Below are 22,985 nucleotides of genomic sequence, written 5' to 3' on the forward strand. Positions count from 1 at the left end.
GTAAGCGTCGGAAGGTACTCAGCTACCCAACGTTGCCAAAACTCATTGGCATATATTTGCGACATCTTCCATGTTCTGGTTAGTGCAGCACAACTATCGTCAAACGCGATCGGGGGCTTCGAGCCGTTCGATGACCCCAACAGTAAATGGTTAGGAGTAAGTGCGTATGAAGCGTCATCTTCCAAAGGAAGCTCCGTGAGCGGTCTAGAGTTGACTATCAGTTCGATTTCAGCGAGCATATTCCGTAGTATCTCGTCAGTGGGCAGCCGTTTTGGCTTTATCTGGTCCAGGGCTTTCTTGACCGACTGAATTAGTCTCTCCCAGCAACCCCCGAAATGTGGTGCAGCAGGCGGATTAAATGACCACTTAGTATCAACGGTAACGAAGTGTTTCATCAGCTTTTCTTGATCGACGTTTGATAAAGCTTCTTTCAGCACCCGACTAGCACCTACGAAGTTAGTTCCGCGGTCACTTATAATCTCAACTGGCGTTTCTCTTCTGGCGATGAAGTTTCGCAGTGCGATAATGCAAGAATCGGTTGTAAGCGAATGAGCCAGCTCCAGGTGAATGGCTCGCGTAGTCATGCAGGTTATCAGAACTCCCCATCGTTTCTCGACTCTGCGCCCCAGAACTACCTGCATCGGGCCAAAATAGACGATGCCGATGTATGAAAAGGGACGTATAAAGGCTTTGAGACGCTGTTGTTTCAGCAACGAGAAAGGGAAACTGTTTCCGTAATTTAAATTCTTTATTCGCGGTGAATTAAATTTTCCTGTAACATAGTGTAATAATGAATTCATTCTAGGTTATGACACACTTAAGACTCACGTTTTGTAAGTTTCTATATCTTGTCGTCCAGGACAAGAAAGGCTATCGGAGAGCCTCAATGTTGTTAGCCTACATTTAATTAATTCCTTAGAATGATATAATTCAACTCAATATTTAATATACCTTAACGTAGTAGCGCACTGTATTGTAGCGCACGTAGCTAAACCGGTTACAACTGCAGCTTTCTACCGTTATAAACGAATATAAACAAATTAGTCAGTCCAATTTAGTTTTTCTTGCTAACTTACTTCGCGGTTTGAGCACGAGTTAATTACCAAAGATAAATTAATATTATTAGAGGTATTGGTACCGTCAATCTTAGATGGGATCAGCACACTTAATTTCCTTTTTTAACGTTTCCGCTTAGTGACGTTTCTCTCGCTTGTCAGTAGTCACCATCAGATCAGGGTTGCTCTTCGTTCGGCGCGTTGTCGCACGAGGGGTGCGCACAACAGTCCCCCCTAGTAGTTGGGCCCTGGTTCAAGTTACTCCTGTTTGCGCCGACGTCGAGTACCGCCAATTTCACCGCCGGCCTTTCGTATATGCCCGTTGCTGTTTGTACTGTTGCGGATCGCACCTGACCATCTTTCGATGGTTTCACAGAAATAATTCTGCCTTTAGGCCAGCAGTTTCTGGGTGAATTTGGGTCCACGATAATGACGATATCGCCAACGGCGATCGGTTTAACGTGATCGAACCATTTAGTTCTCCGGGTGATCGTTGGTAGGTAATCCACTACCCACCTTTTCCAAAACGCGTTTGCCAATATTTGCGACACCTTCCAGCTCTGTCGTAAAGCTGAAGCACTGTCATCATATGGAACGAGCGGTTTTGATCCGCTAGAGGAGCCGACAAGAAAATGGTTGGGAGTTAGAGCCGGAGATGACTCATGATCGATCGGGACCTGTGTTAATGGTCTACTATTGATGATATTTTCTATTTCCAGCATTGTGTTTCTCAGGACTTCGTCCGAGGGAGGTCGCGTTGGTCTAATTTCTGCTAACACCCTTTTCACCGATTGGATAAGCCGCTCCCAGCAGCCGCCCATGTGTGGTGACGCGGGTGGGTTGAAGGTCCACGAGGTTTCGGGCGTCGTCAACTCTGCAATCATTCTTTCTTGATCCAAGCCAGCTAGTCCCTTTTTCAATTCCTTATCAGCTTTAATGAAGTTTGTGCCCCGATCGCTTACTATTTGGACTGGAGTACCTCTTCGGGATATACAGTTTCTGATCGCCATTATACACGAATCTGCTGAGAGCGAGTGGGCTATCTCAATATGGATGGCACGGGTGGTCAGGCAGGTGATTAAGACATCCCAGCGCTTTTCCGACCGGCGACCGATAACCACTGTCATGGGGCCGAAGTAGTCTACGCCTATGTAGGAGAATGGACGAACGTATGCTGCTAAGCGAGCTTTCGGTAGATTTCCCATTGCTGGTGGCTGAGGACGCGCGGACCGAATCTTGCAGCGTTGACACTCGCGTCGGATTCTCCAGCATGCAACATGAACTCGCGCGATGTAGAATTTTCTGCTGACTTCATTAATAAATGTTTTGTGACATTGATGGTGGTAACGATTATGTATTTCTTGCAGGATTAGGTTGGTAGCCGGATGATCTCGCGGTAGAACAATAGGATGCTTCGTATATTTTCCGGCGTAATTACTTTCATCAATACGACTGTGAATGCGTAAGATACCGTCATTATCCGCAAATGAACAGAGTTTATAAAGGACGCTACGTTTGGATAAGTTTTTTTCTCCTGTTTCCTTTTTAGGCGAAGACAAAATTTTCATTTCTGCACTGAAACACTGCTATTGGATTCGCTTGTAGTGGAACTTCTCAGCGTCCGATAGTTCATCGCTGGTGAGAGGACCTGTTACCGGATACTTTCCTATCTTTCTCCGCCTGACGTTCAACGGGAATCGACGGACAAAGGCAGTTAATCGAATTAAGTGTTTCCAGCTGGAATAATTTTTTGGCTCCAATATATCGCTAATCGGGCTCTCATAATGATGCAACAGGTTTGTTCGAATCTCCTCTGTCGATGTCCACTCGTTAACCGACGATACGGGCCAGTCGGCGTGCGGCTTCCAAAGAAACGGTGGTGCTCGAAACCAGCGATTACTGTCGTCGAACGATGGTAAATGCTGCCATTTCGTAGCTTCGTCTGCAACGTTCAGTTTGCCGGGCAGCCATCTCCATTCCGTCGTGTTTGACGATTCTAAGATTTCTCCCACACGAAAACCAACGAATTGTGAATAGCGCCGGTGATCAGACTTCAGCCAGCATATGACGTCACGTGCGTCAGTCCAATAATAACCGTGGGCAATTTCGTAGGTGTGATTCTGTAGGATGCTTTGAGCTAGTCTCACACCAATGACGGCTGCTTGAAGTTCAAGACGAGGAATTGAGACAAATTTTAACGGTGCCACTCGAGTTTTGGAGCCAACTAGTACGCAGTATATTTGATTCTCTGTTACAAAGCGGAAGTACGACACTGCTGCCATTCCGGACTCGCTGGTGTCTACAAACGTATGTAGCTCGATTATCTGTCGGCTGTTGTTAGCGTTAGGGGCATAGTAGCACCTAGGAATTCGCACTGATTCAATGTACGGCAACATGTTCAACCATGAATTCCACTTTGCAAATTCTCTGTCACCAATTCGCTCGTCCCAGCCCGTGCCGGCCCTCCAAATTTCTTGGAGAAGTATCTTCAAAGGCATCATGTAGTTTGCGATCAGACCGAGGGGGTCGTAGGTACACATTAACGTTCTGAGAACTTCGCGTTTGGTCGGTATTTCCTTTCCAGAGAGCAGTTCACGGTTACGATCAGTTGACAGTTTATATCGAAAAACGTCATTCTCGGTGTTCCACCACATTCCTAGCACTTTCTCAAAGCATTGGCTGGAATCCATGTCCATGTTCTTATCATTTCTTCGTGCAGCACCAAGTGCTCTTAGAACCGTTGATGAATTTGACATCCAGTTTCGCATCTCGAAGCCTCCTTGCTGATGAATGAAGCGAACGTTTGACGCGAGCAGAATCGCTTCATTTTCAGTGTCGACGCTTGTAAGCATGTCGTCAACATAATGCCTACGTCTGATCGCATCAACCGCTAACGGAAATTGTTGCTCGAATCGTGTCGCGTTCTCGTTCATGATGAACTGAGCGCTGCTGGGCGAGCACGTAGCCCCGAAGGTCATTACTTTCATGATGTACTCGCTAGGCTCCCCTGCCTCGTCATCCTCGCACCACATGAATCGTTGACAGTGCTGATCACCATCGTTTATAACGACTTGGTGATACATTTCGCGTATATCACCGGATATCGCGACTCGCCGCTCTCGAAATTTGTGCAGTACTGATAGTAAGGATGTTAAGAGGTCTGGGCCTTTTAGAAGGACTGAGTTCAACGAGACGCCTCCTGTCGAAGCCGCAGCGTCCCATACTATGCGTACTTTGCCCGGTTTATTTCGATTAAATACGGGAAATATGGGTAGGTACCATATACGATCGTTGTTCATCATGGATTCTTCGCTTGAGAGCTTGCGAATATATCCCTTTTCCAGATAATCATTCATTTTCAACTTCAGTATATTCAACAGTTCGGGGTCGCGTTGCAGCTTTTTCATCAGGCAACGGTGTCGTCGCTCGGCTAGTGGTTTGCTATTCGGTAGCCTTACATCGTCGTATTTCCACAGGAGGCCCGTTTGGTAACGACCATGGCAGAGACTCGTTGTAGAACGGAGAATTTTCAGAGCTCTTTCGTCTTCGGTCGAAAGCATTGCCTTTTGCGACTTTGTAATTCCCAGACTTTCTAATGCAAAGTATTTCTTTACGGCATCGTCGAGAGCGTCATCATTTGACGAATTGCCTCCGTAAGAGTGTGAGCATAAATGAAAGTTAACTATGGGATCGCTACTACGGGCAGTATGCGTCAGACTGGTACCGTAGATAATCCATCCAAGCCGAGTTTTGGTCGCTATCGGTTCGTGCTCGTTCCCTTCGCGACTGTCTAGTGAATGCACGACATGGGTGTTATTTACACCTATTAGTATTCGAGGTTGTATGTCAACGTATGAGTCGACCGGTATTCCCTTAAGGTGAGCATGACTTCTGGCAAGCCTCTCCACTGGTAAGGTTTGAAGAGGCAGCTTCAACTCCTTTACTGTATAAACATCAGAGAGACGATACTTCTTATCTGCGCTTCGTATTCCGGATACATCAACGGAGGTCTTGATCGCTGAATCTTCATAGCGACACGTATCGGCAGTCCACCGAAGGCATAGAGGGTGCCTTTCTCCTTGAAGATTTAAATCGGATGCTAGACTCTCTTCTAGTAACGTAAGTGAGGATCCACTATCTAAGAAGGCGTACGTATTAATGGATCGCCCTTGATTGTATAGTATTACTGGAATGTATTTAAACAACACTGACTTTTCGCACGTGCGATGAGTATTGCAATTGAAGTTGTTTGAACCTAACTCGGTTGAGCTATGCATAATCGATTGTGTTTCAGTCGGTTGGGCATCACTGCGGTTGTGTTGATTCGACTTGTCCTTGGCATCGTTATGAAGCAGCTGGTGATGCTTGTATGGGCACCCGTCTTTCCCGCATTGTTTACTGAATTTGCACAGTCCTTTATGCAACTTTAGACAACAACGACACAATTTGTGGTTCCTTAGAAGAGCCCAACGAGAAGAGTGGTCTTGTCTTAAGAACTGCTTACAGTGACCTACTGTCGGGCAACTACCCTGACAGATTATGCAATTTGTGCCATCGAATTCTTGTGAAGACGGCCCCGTCTCGGTTACCGTATGTGCATGTACGAATCCGTCGTCATTTCTTCCCCGTCGATGATTAGCTTCGGTAGTATTAATCAAGGGAGGCACTGTCACCGCACTTGCTGCTTCTGCTAGCGCATATAACCAGTCGCTGAATTCGATTAGAGTGACTCGTTTCATGTTTTGACGATGAGTCGCCCAGTTGAGCTTTATCATTGAAGGCAATCTATCTACTAAGCTCTGCAACAGGGTAATGTTGCAAAGATGTTCTTCTAGATTGCATGCCTGTATTGTGGCTACCATGTTTCGCACAGCTAGCGCAAAATCGACGATCGAGTTTAGCTTATCTGCTCGTGGCGATGGAATATGATTGATTTTCTGAACCAGTGAATAGACAATAATTTCTGGTCGTCCGAATAACATTTTGAGTGTCGACAAGACGTGCCCCAAATTTAAAGGGTGCAGAAGCTGACAGCGGACAGCGTCTAGTGCTTTACCTCTGAGGCATCGTTGCAATCGCGCCATGTTTTCCTCAGGAGTGTATCCACAAAGCTTTGTTGTGTTTTCGAAGGTCGCGAAAAATAGTGGCCATTCTTCAGGGTTGCCGTTATAGACTGGTAACTCTTTTGATACGGCGTGACGTGCAGCAATTTGGCTTTGGTTGAGCAATACTGTATCATTCACTGTGGCTGTATCGAGTAACGGATTCACGGGATTGAGAAAAGGCGCTGTGAGCCGCGGCGGTAGGGTAGATGACTGATGCCGCGGTGGCAAGATGGTGCTGTCTGTCCCTAAATTCCCTGTTTTGGTCGTCATTAAAAGTTCATACTTCCTTTGTAGGAACTTTCGCTCAAGCGCGTACTCTTCTTCTAGCAGTTGTAATTGTAATTCGGCTAATTGTACCTTCGATGTACCTGATAACAATGGGTTTGGCATAGGTTGCGGGTCAGTGCTATTGTTTGCCGTCAAATCGTCACCTGTGTCGTGTTCATCTTTCTTGGAGTCATTTGCGCACTTCGAGCAGCTCCAACTGTGATCCTCGATTTCTTGAGTAACACCGACACAGGTAAAGTGAAACCACGCATGGCACTCGTCACAGCTCACCATTTTACTGTCGTCAGGTAAATCACAAGCACTACAGTTATGATCCGGTACTGCTGATCGCTGGTTTTGTCGGGGCATCATGTAACGGCTTGTCCAAAAACGAAAATTTAAGATGTTGTTCCAGCAACGAGAAAGGGAAACTGTTTCCGTAATTTAAATTCTTTATTCGCGGTGAAATAAATTTTCCTGTAACATAGTGTAATAATGAATTCATTCTAGGTTATGACACACTTAAGACTCACGTTTTGTAAGTTTCTATATCTTGTCGTCCAGGACAAGAAAGGCTATCGGAGAGCCTCAATGTTGTTAGCCTACATTTAATTAATTCCTTAGAATGATATAATTCAACTCAATATTTAATATACCTTAACGTAGTAGCGCACTGTATTGTAGCGCACGTAGCTAAACCGGTTACAACTGCAGCTTTCTACCGTTATAAACGAATATAAACAAATTAGTCAGTCCAATTTAGTTTTTCTTGCTAACTTACTTCGCGGTTTGAGCACGAGTTAATTACCAAAGATAAATTAATATTATTAGAGGTATTGGTACCGTCAATCTTAGATGGGATCAGCACACTTAATTTCCTTTTTTAACGTTTCCGCTTAGTGACGTTTCTCTCGCTTGTCAGTAGTCACCGTCAGATCAGGGTTGCTCTTCGTTCGGCGCGTTGTCGCACGAGGGGTGCGCACAACAGACGCATTGGCGGAAGGTTTCCCATCATTGGAAAACGCGGCCGAGCGGTTTTGATTTTGCAATACTGACAGTTACGGCGAACGCGATGATACGCCGATCGAAGAGCAGGAACGTAATACTTTTGGCGAATCTCGTTCAGAATGGTTTGATGATTCTGGTGTAGATACCGCTCGTGATAATTGGCGATTACTAAATCAGTCACGTGGTGGGTTTTTGGTAGCAGAATCGGACGTTTAGTATACTCATCGGCGTACTCGCACTCGTCTATGCGACCGTGAATTCGTAGGATCCCATTAGTATCGAGCATAGAACTGAGTTTGTACAGAGGACTATTCTTGGGAATCGATCGTGCGATCTTGTCGGATTGCCCTTCAGTTCGGTTCAATATCGATATTTCCTCAGAAAAGCATTGTAACTGAACAAGACGATAAATCACTTTTTCAGCAGCAACCAGTTCTTCGTAGGTCAGTGGGCCAATCATCTTCGGTTGATTCAAGAGCCGTTTGCGTACATTCAGCGGAAAACGTCGCACATATGCTATGCGCTGTACAAGTTGTCCCCAGCTCGAAAAATACTCAAACTTCAACGCGGGTTCCCGAATGAAGTGATGCAGTGAACTCACACGAAGCTCTTCCGAAGTGATACCAAAGTTTGTATTTGACATCGGCCAATCTTTTTCAGCCTTCCACAAAAATGCCGGACCACGAAACCAACGACTCGACGGCTCAAGGCTAGGAACCTTTTACCCTTTTTTTGTGGCTTCATCTGCGACGTTCAACTTAGTTGATATCCAGTTCCATTCCGAAATCTCAGTTGATTCTAGCAACTCGCTAACTCTGAACGCTACATACTGACTGTATCGACGATGATCTGAATTAATCCAGAATATTACATCTCGCGAATCTGTCCAGAAAAAACGTTGGACCGGTTTCAACTTGTGCGATTCTTCAATACTACTAGCTAGACGGGCTCCGAGAACTGCCGCTTGTAGTTCGAGCTTCGGTATTGACACAAAACGTAATGGAGCGACACGAGTTTTCGATCCGACCAGAGCACATTGAATACAATTTTTGTATTGGAACCTGAGGTAAGCAACAGCCGCAAAACCATTTTCCGAAGCGTCTACAAACATATGGAGTTGAATCAATGTGTTTTCACTCACGGGTACGATCGATCGGTAGCATCTCGGTACGCTGACAGTTGAAACTGCTGGTAGCACATCCAGCCATATGCGCCACTTTCTGCTTTGTTCTTCTCTTATCGGATTATCCCAGGCTACACCGGTACGCCATATTTCCTGAAGTAGAGTTTTTAGATACATCAGAAAATTTCCTATCAATCCCAACGGGTCGTAAACCATCATGAGTGTACGCAGGACCTGTCTTTTCGTAGGAACCGTTTCATCCGATAGTAGTGTTCTATCGATTCTCGGTGATACTTTGAAGGTGAACGTGTCCGTAGTTGTGCACCACAACATCCCAAGGATCTTTTCCGTCGCCAAAGGGTTGCCGATGTTCAAGCTTTTTTGTGCATTTGATCCAGTATCTAGAGTTGCCTGCACGTGTTGTGAGTTCGATAGCCAATGTCGAATTTCAAATCCAGCCTGAGCGTGTATAAACCGTACGTTTTCAGCTAGTTCAATCGCTTCGTCTTCTGACTCTACACTGGATAACATATCATCCACGTAGTGCTCATCCACAATGGCTTCAACTGCTCTGGGGAACTGGTGCTGGAACCTTTGTGCGTTCTGGTTTTTCACAAACTGAGCACAGCTTGGTGAACAAGTACTCCCGAAAGTCATCACCCGCATGACATAGACAACAGGATCACGGCTTTGATCCCCCTCGCGCCAAAGAAATCGCTGACACTGTTGATCCGCTTCGTTAACCATAACTTGATGGAACATTTCTCTTATGTCTCCGGTTATGGCAATCCGAAATTCCCGAAACTTATGAAGCACCGATAGCAAAGAAGTCAATTGATCTGGACCTTTTAGTAGAAGCGAATTCAACGATATACCAGCGACGGACGCAGCAGCGTCCCAAACAATCCGAAGTTTATCAGGCTTATTAGGGTTCTGAATCGGAAATATCGGCAAGTACCAGCATCTTTGAGTCTTGTCCTCTACTTCTGCAAGAGATAGCCGCCGAATGTAGCCCTTTTGCTCATAATCCCGGAAGTAATTTTTCATGGTTTCCAAAACTGCGAGTCGTTTTGTAACCGTTTCTCCAAACATATCAGTCTCTTAGTTGCCATCGTTCTGCTCTCCGGTAAGTGAAAGTTATCGTACTTCCATAATAATCCCGTCTCATATCTGCTACCCTTGAACTGTGTGAGCGACGTTAACAGCTTGACCACTCTTTCATCTTCCTTCGATAATATCAGCTTCGACGGAACCGCTACACCAATACTATCCAGCGAAAAATACTCTTTAACTGCCTTTTGTACACTTTCATCGGCTTCTTTGCTACAAGAACATATGTGGAAACTGTGATACGCTGCATGATCCGTTGATGGGGGTCCGACCTTACAGGGTCCGTATACAAGCCAGCCAAGTCGTGTTCTTGCTGCTGTAGGTTCATCTACATCTCCTTCTCGACTATCGATTGCATGACCCAAGTGACAGTTATCGATTCCTATCAGGATTCTGGGAGACACATCTGTATATGAATCGATGGAGAGTCCTTTCAGGTGACCGTATCGGAGTTTCATGTTTTCGAACGATAACGATTGGCGCGGTAATGCTAGATGATGCACAGTGTGAACTTTTGGTATCAGATGTGTCTTGCTCGCGCTTTGGATTCCTGAAATCTGCAGTGCAAGTTTGACAGAATCCTTTTCCTCGCGATGCTGATTAGATGTCCAATTCAGATAAAGCGGCTGCGGTTCACCATCCAGTTGAAGCTCCTTCAAGAGACTATGCTCCATCAAGGTGGCTGACGATCCGTCATCCAGGAAGGCGTATGTTCTTATAGACTTCGTACGACCATGAACCGTAATTGGAACATAACGAAATAGAACTTTTCCAACGTTATCGTTGTGTGAATTCTGGCTTACTGTTTGCTGTATTGTTGGTTGAGCTAATCTCTGTTGATATCTGGAATCATCATGAAGTAATTCGTGGTGCATATATAAGCAACCATTCCGGCCGCATGATTTTTTGACTTCGCATGCCCCGAAATGCCTTTTCAAACATTTGCGGCAAAGCTTATGTTTTCTCAACGTCATCCATCGATCGCCTACTGAGAGATTATGAAACGCCTTACATCCGGCAGCACTGCTGCAAACTCCACGACAAATGATGCATTCTTTCACGGATGTCTTCGCAGACTTCAGATTTGGCTGCAGCGGAACACTGCAACTAGCTTCAGCATGTACGTGTATATCCTCTCTGCGACCACGTTTATCCGTTTTGGTTCCGCTTGCAGACAAAGTAGTAGGAATAGTGACAATACAAGCCGCTTCGACTAATGTTTCGAGCCAGTCGCTGAAATCAGATAATGTAGCTGTATTCATTTTCTGACGGTGCATCGCCCACGTTAACTTTATACTTGAAGGTAACCTTTCCACCAATTCTTGCAGCAGAGCCACGTTGCATAAATGTTCTTGCAAGCCACATGCTTTAATCATAGCACACATGTTCTGAACGGCAACACCAAAATCAATGAGCGTACTCAGTTTCTCCGCCTTTGGCGACGGCATATCTCTGATACGACAAATTAACGAGTGTACTACTACTTCCGGACGGCCAAACAATGTTCGCAACGTTTTCATTACACCTTTTAGTCCAGACGGGTACAACAAACGACTACGAACCGCCTCTAGCGCCTTTCCTTTCAAGCTGCGTTGTAATCTAAGCAAATTCTCTTCCTCCGTAAATCCGCATATTCTTGTAGAGCTCTCAAAGCTTGCAAAAAATAGCGGCCATTCTTCCGGATCTCCCGTAAATAAAGGTAACTCCTTCGAAATCGCTGAACGGGCTGCCAGCTGACTTCTGCTTGGCTCCTGCGGCTCATCGAACGAAGAACTATTACTGGAGTCAGAAACAGAATCATGCGCAACAGAATTTATTTGCGTAGCATTATTTCCCGGACTTGGTACAAAATTTCCCACACCAAACTGTGAAAGAAGACGTCTCTCGAGATGCTGCAACTCTAGCGCTTGTTTCTCCGCCATCGCCGATAACTGTTGCTCTATCTGGTGAGAAATTCCCTGAGCGTTTTGCTCCGCCACCGCATTCACGTTTGGTATCACCGTCGAGTTCGCGTTCGGTCGAAGTCGATCCGCTCGAAAGGCCTGCATCCGATGATTGAACACCTGCTGCTGTTTATTCAATGCCCGTTCTAGCTCCAAATCCTTTTCCCGAATACGTTTCTCATAGGAATTTTGCTGTTCGTCAAGTCTCATCTGTAGCTGATTTATCTGCTCCTGGAACTACTTGAAGTCTATTTGACAAGCCTGGTTTGTTACTGACTGTTGCTGATTCGTAGTTACAGGTGCTAGCGGTGTAGAAATTCCAAATGCGCCCTGAGCTGCCCTTGCTTCAATGCACTTCGCACAACTCCAGTCAACATATGCAATTTTCTCATCAACGCCTACGCACTCAAAATGGTACCACTGACTGCACTCATCGCAACACACCATTCGGCTATTGTCCGGAGATTGACATATTATACAACTAACACCGGAGGGGGAATTTTCCGGCTGGAAGAGAACTTTTTTCGAACTAGCGCCCTTTGACATACTCGCGGTTTATTGCACACCCGATCGCGTATAAACGAAATTTTTAATTTGTTGAAAATACAACAGAACAAACGGTTTTCCGAACTTCTAACCTCAATGATTTATTCAGCAGTATAGTGGAGGAGGTTAAAAATTTCCTGCATTAGCGTGTACATATAATTATACAATAATTCATTAGTAATTCTTCAGTATTAGGTTCTATTTAATAGTTAGTTTAAGATAGCATGTAAGTTACTTACGTTTAGTGTCTGTTTTTCGTTTAATGTAATTCGATCTCAATGTGACTCGCGTGGAGCGCTTCAACTGTAATTTTAGTTTTTAGTATACAATATTTCAATAGCATTCAAATTGTTCTATTTTTACCTCTCGCAAAGTTATAATCACTTAGCTTTAAGTATTTATATTGTAGTGTAGGAAGAAAACTAAATTTTTATCAGCACAGCATCGCACAACTGATATAAGTTTTACAATTTAACACTCCAAATACCAAGCCTCAAAAAAAGTTGGAACGGTAACTTTGAGCTGTCATACCTCAGCTGTTTTTCAACGAATCTCAATAAATGTTACACTTTGTAGCAGATGATTGGTAAAGGAAAACCAATGAAAATTTGATTTTTCCCGTTCCAAGTTTTTTCACGCGCCCAATATGCCCTATCTGCTTTCCAATTTTCTTTCCTTTGGCATAATCGTCGCATAGAAAATATTGAATACTTCAACTTTACCGAGTCATAACTTTGTTGTTAGTCAACCGATCTTCAAAATTTGTTCACCATTGGAAAGGTAATACTTCCAGAAATAAAATGCACTAAAAAAACGAAAAATAGGGTTATCTACCCAAAGTTATAATGAAAACTGTAGATAGATGACCTAAGAAAAGATGAGACTTTTTACTATGATCGTAGATATCTCGAAATTCAAAGCGATGACCTATATATTTTTATACATCATTCGATTGCTAGTGATTCCAGCTACAATTTTCGCTCAATTACCATTCCTACACAATCAGAAGAAAACATTGAGAAATCGATGAATTTATAAATATATATGAATTTTTCATTTTTTTTTCACATGTTTGTATATAACTCGAAAATTAAAGCGATGACATGTACATTTTTTTTTATTCAAAATATTGAAATCATTACCAGAAACAATGTATTGATGATCAAAATTACATATCCGTTCAAAGAATCTCAAGAAATTTGGTACAAATACAGAGAATTTGTGTTATTGGGAAAATTTTGCCAAACAACATGAAATCAAAACTTTTAAATTTTATGACATATATTTTTTTATTATTTTAGTTGGAAATTTAATATAAACAAAATTTACAAAAAAAAACTGAAACTTGGATTTCACTGAAAATTTTAAAATTTTTAGTAAATAACCTAAAACTCTTAAAATATTTTTGTATTGGACAAACGATCTAAACAATTTTTATGCACAACACAAACGCATTTGATAACTACTAATATTCTGGTTTTGTTGTAGGTTTGCCGTAGAATCTCAAAAAATAGATAAAAGATCGGAAATTTTAAAATTTCCGAGTTAAATTGCATTGCACAGTGGTCCGGATCCACAATTTAGGGGGACAAAAACATTTGTGGCTTGGCCTTATACTTTAGAGCTATGATGTCTTCAGAACAAATGATCAGTGAAAGATAAGCCATATTTTGAAGCATATGGTATTAGGGTGGTTCCTATTATTAGGGTGATCCAAAAATTATTTTCCGTATGTGTTGAGATAGAGGACTGCATCCTTCGGCAAAATTGTAGGAAAACTTATATCAAGCAACTTTGCCGAAAACACTATTGTAGTATCTCTAACGGTTTTAGTGTTACAGCTATTTTAATAGAGCAACTTAGGGTGTTCCTCAAAAAATCAGATTTTTTGCTCTAGCTTTCTTAATTTTCACTTCTCGATTTTGGTGTCTTTGAATATCTTTTAGGGTTTGTTGAAACCAATTTTTTCATGACTAGCGCATTCAGGTAGCGTTTTCTGAACCGAAGTTATGAGCAAAACTAGTTCAAAAACAGATCATTTTTAAACTGCTATATCTAACATTGGAGCATATTTAAAAAAAATCGGTTTCTTTCATTTGATAGAAAATACTTTCGAGCATGTTTATAAAAAAATGGCGGAGGAGATATTTTTTTTTAATTTTTTAAATTGTGTTCAAACATTAGGTTTTTTCATCGAAAAATGCTCTATCACGTAAGATATTTATTAGCTATATATATATTAAAATAAGGTATTGCTCTCTTCTAGCGTGTTAAAACTAATTCAGCTGCATAATCGGGAAGATGGAGTACACTTACGTTGGTTGTTACTCTATTCGATAATGCTATTACAGGATCAGACGTTAAAAGAAATCGTTTGAATACATCCTCTAGATTCACTAAACGATTGAATTTTTGCGGATGGAACTGCCTATTCTTGCGAATAGATATATTTCGACTCTCTTGCGCTTCCTTACTGTACATTATTTGCTATCTGTTTGGTTCCCTTGCGATCGATTGTTGAGCAAGAAGGCTGGATAATCTGGAACAACAATTATCCTTCATCTGTTTCCCTTTGCTGCCCAAAATAATAATCTTTCAAAAGGAAAACACGGAACTAACAGCAGGAAGTGCACAAAGTAAATGCAGAAATTGCAGAGCTTTCTCTCACAGTACTTGGGAAAGTATTTGTTCCAACGAAGCTAGTGTTCTGCCTGAACGATACGAAAGTGTTAAACGACATAACAGGCACACACTCTCAAGCTTGGTACATATGCAAGCGCTCAGGAAAAGCTCTGATTTTTTCAAGAACTGAAACAAATGAGAATAATCCAAACAAATATCAATTTGGAATTCCGCCTCTTCACGCAATGATTCGATATATGAAACTAAATTTGCTAAAAGTGAGTTATTGTTTGCACATTGAGAAACCGACATGGCGCGTGTCCCGACAAAATCAGCATGTCAAGGAGCAAGAGACAAACATACGAACGGCATTCAAGGAGCAGCTAGGGTTGCGTATTGGCAAAGACATCATATTAACAAGATATCTAGCTCTCACATTTTCAGAATAAATCATTGACAACATCCTTTTTTGCGAGCATGATGCCCTCAGGTGAGTCCGCATCGAATCTCGTACATAGTACTTCTAAATTCTAAAGAGAAATGTCAAATTCTTGCGCGCCGAAATAGCAGCACTGGGCACCCACAAACGTGAACAAACATTGAAACGAATATGTGCTTTTCAGAAAAACCGGTTACTTTGTGACTAAAAACCCCTGAATGTTCACATTCTGCGGCCGCAAGTCAGTCATCATTCGTTTTCGCTCAAGCCATCAGAAAGTATATTGCATCTCGGTGCAATATCTGTGAAGTGGTTCATGCGTAGTGTAAACTTTGTATCTACTGCAAGGAAAAAACGTACTACACATTATTTCACGAAACTCGTCGTCTATATCCTGAGTATTTCTTACTCCTAGTAAGTGATGAAAGTGTTTCAGTAAGGGATAAATCGACTCAAGGATTTTGCGTTTTATATTGTTTGGATCAATTATTTTAAGGCTTTTGAATATTTTGTCGTTCAGATCGCTTTTTGATCTGATTGACAACCGAAGTATAAAAATTCATCGCAGTTAACAGAAATTTGTGAAGATCTTCTTTCACCATCTCGTGGATCATTTTGTCAAGCAAACTTTGCACTTTATTTACGGAGTACATTTTTTCTAACTCACTATAATTATGCGGGTTTAAATCGACCATAACAACATTTTCCAGTTTGTGTAAGTAGTCGGGTTTCACAAAACCGTTTAGTATGTTTCTTGCAAGCCTTATAGCCTCCGAGCTCAGTTAATGAATTTGTGGGTTCTCCGACTGAAACAAACGATTCAGTTTGTTGATTTTTGGTAATACATTAAAATTTGAGGTTGACTTCGGTGAAGGGATTTTCCAAACACTCTTGAATTTGTTTATTTTTTTTTCAATTGCTTTCCATCAATACAATACAATACAATACAATACAGAAGTGGAATTACGTAAGGTGGTTATCACTAGGTGATTATCATTTTAGCACCGCGTCAATGAACCTCTCTCGTTTATTACAGAGAGGTAAGGTTAAAATAGCTCAGTCGGTGTTGAACAGTCGTTCGCACCGCACGCGTATAGCTCTTGGCTTCTGGAATTTTTTTCTGGCTACCTAGAGTTTCATTGATTCAAGGATACCTGAATCACTAACAGTCTTTTTAAAGACTAACAATTAGTCAGCCTTTCTCAAGGCTATACAAAGAGTGATATTAGAGTGACTAAGTGATACAAAGAGAGATATTAGAGTGACTAAGAAATTAATCAGCCTTTTTAAGGCTAGCTATTCAAAGAACTATTCTTCGAACTAATCAGTCTTTATCAAGACTTTTCCAAACTAGGAATCTAATCGAAGACTAATTTAGCCTAGTTAATTTAATTTCATTCATTTCAAAAATGCCTGCGTCCAACCGGAAAGATAACAAGCCTAAGGCTAAAAATAATTCAATACGGAATATATCACAATCCGTTATTCAACATTTTTCTAATAACATTCACGATCTTATAGAATCTGAATGTAAAAATAAAAGACAACGGACCGATTTCCCTTCCGTAGATTCTATGCCGTCTAACAATATTTACGAGATTCTTCCTTTTTTTTTTTATTCAATATTATAGTATAATTTTAAGGCACACTGCTTAAGCTCTAAGATGCCAAGGGTATTTACTAATCTTAATTACGACTAACTTAAAACTAGAAAAGTATCATTATGTAATGTAGCGGTAGCGGATTCTCGAGAAGCTATCGGTAGTGGCCGGTGAATTGAATATCGCATGAGGGTCTTCCATATGCCGTTGGCGAAGATCCATGTTGGCCGCATCCTTCGGTCCGCGTGGGTCCGCGGGAAACACCCCCAGGCTACGAAGGCCCGGCGGGTGACCCGCATGCTGGTTTTCGACTGGGGCGGCCTTCCGTGGACGATGATGGTAATGTTACGGAAGAGAATGAAAAAAAAAAGTAAATATTGTGGAAACGGGGTAAAAAGGGGATGTGGGAACAAAATGTTTGAAAACGATAAAGATCTAATTAGTTGCCATCGAGATGGTGAAGAGATAGGGAAGGGGTAACGAAAAAGTTAGTGACAAAAAAAGATCTTGTTAGTTCCAATGAAGATGGTGGACAGGGACGGGGATCGAGAGAATCGGGCGGATGTTAGTGTCGAACCTGTAGGTGGAGTTTATACTTTCTGAGCGAGGGATAACGCATTACACTTGTATATCAATGTGTTTAAGGTACTGGTATATGAGAAGCATATATAAACTATCCCGACTCGCCAACACATCCCGAACCGGAACCTCAGGCGATCTACCTCGGGCCCTAAGGGATTCCAGTAGCTTCGACCTGGCGTCACGATACTCTACGCACGACCACACGACATGCTCGATGTCCTGATAACCGTCGCCACAGGTGCAGAGACCGCTCTCCGCAAGCCCAACACGCCGGAGATGTGCGTTGAAGGTGTAATGATTTGACATGAGCCGCGACATAACACGAATGAAATCGCGACTCACGTTCATCCCCCTGAACCAAGGTTTCGTCGATACCCTAGGGATAATGGAATGTAGCCATCGTCCCAGTTCGCCATTGCTCCATGAAGTTTGCCAACTTTCGAGAGTTTTCTGACGAGAGATACTGAAAAATTCATTGAAGCAGATTGGTCTTTCATAAATATCACCTTCTAATGCGCCCACCTTAGCCAATGAGTCTGCCTTTTCATTGCCTGGAATGGAACAATGCGAAGGGACCCAGACTAACGATATTAAATAAGACCGTTCAGATAAAGTTCGCAAGTGTTCCCGTATTTTCCCCAGGAAATATGGGGGATACTTTCCTGGCTTCATTGCCCGGAGAGCTTCTATTGAGCTTAGACTGTCCGTCACAATGAAGTAATGGTCTTTGGGCAAGGTTTCAATGATCTCAAGGGTGTACTGAATAGCAGCTAATTCTGCGACGTAAACTGAAGCCGGATCATTGAGTTTGTGAGAAGCGGTGATGTTTTGATTGAAGATGCCGAAGCCTGTGGACCTGTTGATGTTTGAACCGTCAGTGTAAAACACCTTTTCACAGTTGACTGTTCTAAATTTATTATAAAAAATATTTGGGGCCACTTGAGGGCGCACATGATCCGGGATTCCACGAATTTCTTCTCTCATGGATGTGTCGAAAAACACAGTAGAATCAGAAGTATCCAAGAAATGAGCACGATTGGAAACAAACGAAGAAGCATTAATATTCTGAGCCATGTAATCAAAATACAAGGACATAAAACGGGTTTGAGAATTGAGCTCGACAAGCCTTTCGAAGTTTTCAATCACCTTCGGATTCAAGATTTCGCATCGGATTAGCAATCGATGTGAGAGATCCCAGAATCGGTTTTTCAACGGTAAGACGCCCGCCAACACTTCGAGACTCATCGTATGAGTTGACTGCATGCAACCTAAAGAAATACGCAAGCAACGATACTGGATTCTTTCCAGCTTGATGAAATGAGTGTTCGCCGCGGATCGGAAGCAAAAGCATCCATATTCCATTACGGACAATATCGTTGTTTGGTACAGCCTAATCAGGTCTCCTGGGTGGGCACCCCACCAAGTACCGGTTATTGTACGGAGAAAGTTGATTCTCTGCTGGCATTTCTGTTTCAGATACCTAACATGACATCCCCAGGTGCCTTTGGAGTCGAACCAGACCCCGAGATATTTAAATGTGAAGACCTGAGCTATGTTTTCACCCCCTAGTTGAAGCTGTAGTTGTGCTGGTTCTCGCTTCCTTGAAAATACAACCAGCTCAGTTTTCTCCGTAGAGAACTCGATACCCATTTGAAGAGCCCATGTCGACAAGTTGTCGAGGGTATCTTGCAATGGTCCTTGGAGATCGGCAGCTTTGGGTCCTATAATAGACACAACGCTGTCGTCGGCAAGTTGTCTTAGCGTGCAAGATGTGTTGATACATTCATCAATGTTGTTCACGTAAAAGTTGTATAAAAGGGGGCTTAAGCATGAGCCCTGAGGAAGACCCATGTAACTGAATCGTATTGTCGACAAATCACCATGCGCGAAATACATGTATTTCTCGGACAACAGATTATACAAAAAGTTATTCAAAATTGGTGAAAGACCATGCTGATGCAACTTCTCAGATAGGATGTTTATGGAAACTGAATCAAAAGCCCCCTTGATGTCTAGGAAAACTGACGCCATTTGTTCTTTACGAGCAAATGCCATTTGAATTTCGGTTGAGAGCAACGCAAGACAATCGTTCGTTCCTTTACCCCTGCGGAAGCCAAATTGTGTATCTGAAAGTAAGCCATTAGTCTCGACCCAATTGTCTAGACGAAACAGAATCATTTTTTCGAACAATTTCCGGATACAGGAAAGCATAGCAATCGGCCGATACGAATTGTGATCGGAGGCTGGTTTCCCTGGTTTTTGAATGGCGATAACTCTTACTTGTCTCCAGTCATGTGGGACAATATTATCCTCAAGAAGCCTATTGAATAAATTCAATAAGCGCCTTTTGGCAGAGTCAGGCAAATTTTTCAACAAGTTGAATTTGATTTTGTCTAACCCCGGAGCTTTATTGTTACACGATAAAAGCGCAAGTGAGAACTCGACCATCGAAAAAGGTGTTTCGTTTCTGTTAGATGAGGCGACGCGCATGATCGTCTGTTCCGGAGCAGAGTCAGGACATACTTTTTTAGCGAAAGCGAATATCCAGCGGTTAGAATATTCCTCGCTTTCGTTCGTGGTGTTTTTGTTGCGCATTCGTCGGGCTGTGTTCCAAAGAGTGCTCATTGATGTTTCTCTCGATAATCCGTCTACGAATCGACGCCAATAACTGCTTTTCTTCGCTTTAATCAAGCTTTTCATTTTAGCGTCTAATGCCGCGTAGTTTCTGAAATTATCAGGTGTTCCGTTTTTCCTAAACTCGACAAATGATGAAGTTCTCTCCGCGTTTAATTCTGAGCACTCTTTGTCCCACCACGGGTTGGGGGGACGGATGTTAGTTTTCGCGCCGGGTACACGTTTCGTCTGAGCTTGAGTCGCGGTGTCGAGAATCAAGCCAGCCAAAAATGTGTACTCTTCCTCCGGAGGAAGTTCTTGTGTTGTTTCTAGATTCTCAGATATCAAATTTGCGTAGCATTTCCAATCAATGTTTCGTGTGAGGTCATACGAAACCTTGATTGTTTCCGATGGTCTTAATCCGGTGGCGATTGAAATTACGATAGGCAGATGATCGCTACTGTGGGGATCAGGGATTACCTTCCACGTGCAACCCAACCGTAGCGATGTCGAGCAAAGGGATAAGTCTAGCGCACTTGGTCTTGCTGGTGGTGCAGGAATTCGTGTCATTTCTCCCGTATTCAAGATTGTCATATTGAAGTTGTCGCAGATATCATGGATCATAGTTGATCTGTTATCGTCGTGAAGACAGCCCCATCCCGTACCGTGTGAGTTAAAGTCTCCTAAAACCAACGTCGGTGCGGGAAGAAGCTCTATGATATCATTGAGCCGCCGATGCCCAACCGAGGCTCTTGGAGGAATGTAGATGGAAGCAATGCAAAGGTCCTTGCCTTTGATTGTAACATGACATGCGACAACTTCAATACCTGGTATCGAGGGGAGGTTAATGCGATAGAAAGAATAGCACTTTTTGATCCCCAAAAGTACTCCTCCATAGGAATCATCTCGATCCAGACGAATAATGTTAAATTCGTGGAAGTTTAAGGGTATTTCAGAAGTTAGCCAAGTTTCGCACAATGCAAATGCGTCACATTTCAGATTATTTACTAGAAATTTGAAAGGATCTATTTTTGGGATGATACTTCTACAATTCCACTGTATAACAGTGATTGTATCCGTGACCTCGGTGGGTGTCTTAGCCATCGAAGGATACGATCGCTGAAAGAAGGGGCCATTTTGCAGTCAACTGCTTCAAGAATGTTTTGACTGTAGGAATAAAAGCCATTATCAGGCTTTTAAGAGGTTCAGAAATATTGAAAGTAGACATGATCCAGTCCACAATATCAGAGAATTTAACAAACCCAGTATTTGGTAAATTTTCTGACTGATCTTTAGGGACTTTCGGGGGTTTTGAAGTCCCAGGAAGTGATGGAAATTCTTGCTCGGAATTTAATTTTCCAAGGCCTGGAGCTTTTTTCTCTGGTTTTTTGCCATCACTACCAGTTGTTGTAATTTTTCGGAACCCATCAGAGGACATCTTCGAACCCTTACTAGGGAGCTTTTGAGAAGATTTATTTCTTCTCTTTCTAATTGATGAGCTATGAGGGACAGCCGAAGATGTACCTTCGAGGGGGTCATCATATTCGCTCTCGTCAGTTGACAAGTAAGCGTAAGGATTTTCGGTAGGTGGCGTAGCACATTTCAACATTTCTGCAAAAGAGCGTTTGGAATGTTGCTTGAGTGAACGCTTCATTTTATCCTTACGCAATTTGTACACGGGACAATCAGAGAGGTCATGCGGCCCCTCCTTACAGTAGAGACACTTTTCATTGTCTCCACTGCAGGAGTTATCCGCATGACTCCCTCCACACTTTATACACCGGGATATATTGCAACAATGGGATGCTGTATGTCCCAATTGTTTGCAATTGGTGCAGTTCATGACCCGCGGCACAAAAAGACGAACAGGTAAACGGACTCGGTCCAGGAGGACGTAATTAGGCAAAGCCGAGCCAGCGAAAGTCACCCGATACGAGTCTGATGGGATATAGGACTTAGTCCCATCCTCAGCGGTCGATACTGAACGCAATTGCTTGCAGTCCAGTATCTTAACGTTCTTGAGTAGGGGGTTTTTAAAACCGCCTGCCCCATGCTTAAGAACGTCCTCGCAAGTCAGACTCGGATCGGTGATCACGCCGTCTATCTCGACTTCGCGAGCTGGTACGTATACGCGATACTCCCGCGTGAAATGCTCACTTCGAACGATCTCATTAGCCTGTTTTGCACTGGCTAACAAGACCCTAAGCTTGTCCGGGCGTACTTTCTCAATTTTTTGTACAGTATTGTATCGCGAGGACAGGTCATTAGAAAGTTTTAGAAGGTTCAATTTTTTACCATTCGCTTTGGTCCGGATGTAAACCGCATACGGTCCGGCCGAGAGTGCAAGCCCATCGGGATAGCTTCTAATGCGAGATTTATTGCCATCAGAAGCATCCATTTGATCATCTAGGGGAAGGTCAGGCAATTCTGTGCCTTTTGTCATGGCACGGAAATGTGTCCGTGCGGGTAAATATTAGGGGGCAATAAAAATCTAATGGTACTGAACAACAGGGAAAAAGAAAAAAAATACTTAGCTTTAGCTCTCGAAGGGTGATCGGCCGACAAGGCCCGGTCCTAGGCGACCGGTGAATATTCCAGTTCAATAAAGTGCAAAAAACCTCTTTGAGGAAAAAGCACTTTGTTTTTAGTCTCTCACAACACTGTCCAATGAAACCAATCTTTTTATCACTATATATATTTATCACTGTTTCTAATGTACAACGATATATACGCAGCGCCCAGCGCTGGCGCTGGCTAACGGTACCACACGCAGTGCTGCTTTACACAAGCTCACAGTCGGCCTTGAGAACTATCACTCGACCGCACTGATGCACACAATAGAATACGGAATGACCTTGATAACGGAATAAAACAATTCACCACGCGATTGGAGAAAGCAGAATTTACGTCCGATCGATCCGATAGTCACGGCACGAATGAGATTCTTCCTGAATCCGATTGTAGCGACATA

General features: G+C 42.9%; 2 protein-coding genes across 2 annotated transcripts; both read right to left on the reverse strand.

The window, feature by feature from the left end:
* Positions 1 to 1,529: 1,529 nt before the first annotated feature.
* On the reverse strand, positions 1,530 to 6,796 carry LOC131428793 (uncharacterized). Its single transcript, XM_058592836.1, has 3 exons — positions 2,667 to 6,796; positions 1,682 to 2,507; positions 1,530 to 1,634 (listed from the first exon to the last, which is right to left on the reverse strand). Exons 1-3 carry the CDS (start codon positions 6,794 to 6,796, stop codon positions 1,530 to 1,532), a joined length of 5,061 nt encoding a protein of 1,686 aa, XP_058448819.1.
* A 2,805-nt stretch (positions 6,797 to 9,601) lies between these two features.
* Positions 9,602 to 11,821, reverse strand: LOC131428794 (uncharacterized). Its single transcript, XM_058592837.1, has one exon. The coding sequence runs from the start codon at positions 11,819 to 11,821 to the stop codon at positions 9,602 to 9,604; it is 2,220 nt and encodes a 739-aa protein (XP_058448820.1).
* Between the last annotated feature and the right edge of the window lie 11,164 nt (positions 11,822 to 22,985).

The sequence above is a fragment of the Malaya genurostris genome, chromosome 2 (genome assembly GCF_030247185.1).
Source record: "Malaya genurostris strain Urasoe2022 chromosome 2, Malgen_1.1, whole genome shotgun sequence".
NCBI lineage: Eukaryota > Metazoa > Arthropoda > Insecta > Diptera > Culicidae > Malaya > Malaya genurostris.

Excerpts from the sequence above, each read along its gene's own strand:
- LOC131428793 (XM_058592836.1), bottom strand. The coding sequence starts at position 6,796 with ATGCCCCGACAAAACCAGCGATCAGCAGTACCGGATCATAACTGTAGT. Across the intron at positions 2,508-2,666 it reads GAACTATCGGACGCTGAGAA|TCGTATTGATGAAAGTAATT; the intron begins GTTCCACTACAA and ends ACGCATTCACAG. Across the intron at positions 1,635-1,681 it reads TAACTCCCAACCATTTTCTT|TGCTTCAGCTTTACGACAGA; the intron begins GTCGGCTCCTCT and ends ATATGATGACAG.
- LOC131428794 (XM_058592837.1), bottom strand. The coding sequence starts at position 11,821 with ATGAGACTTGACGAACAGCAAAATTCCTATGAGAAACGTATTCGGGAA.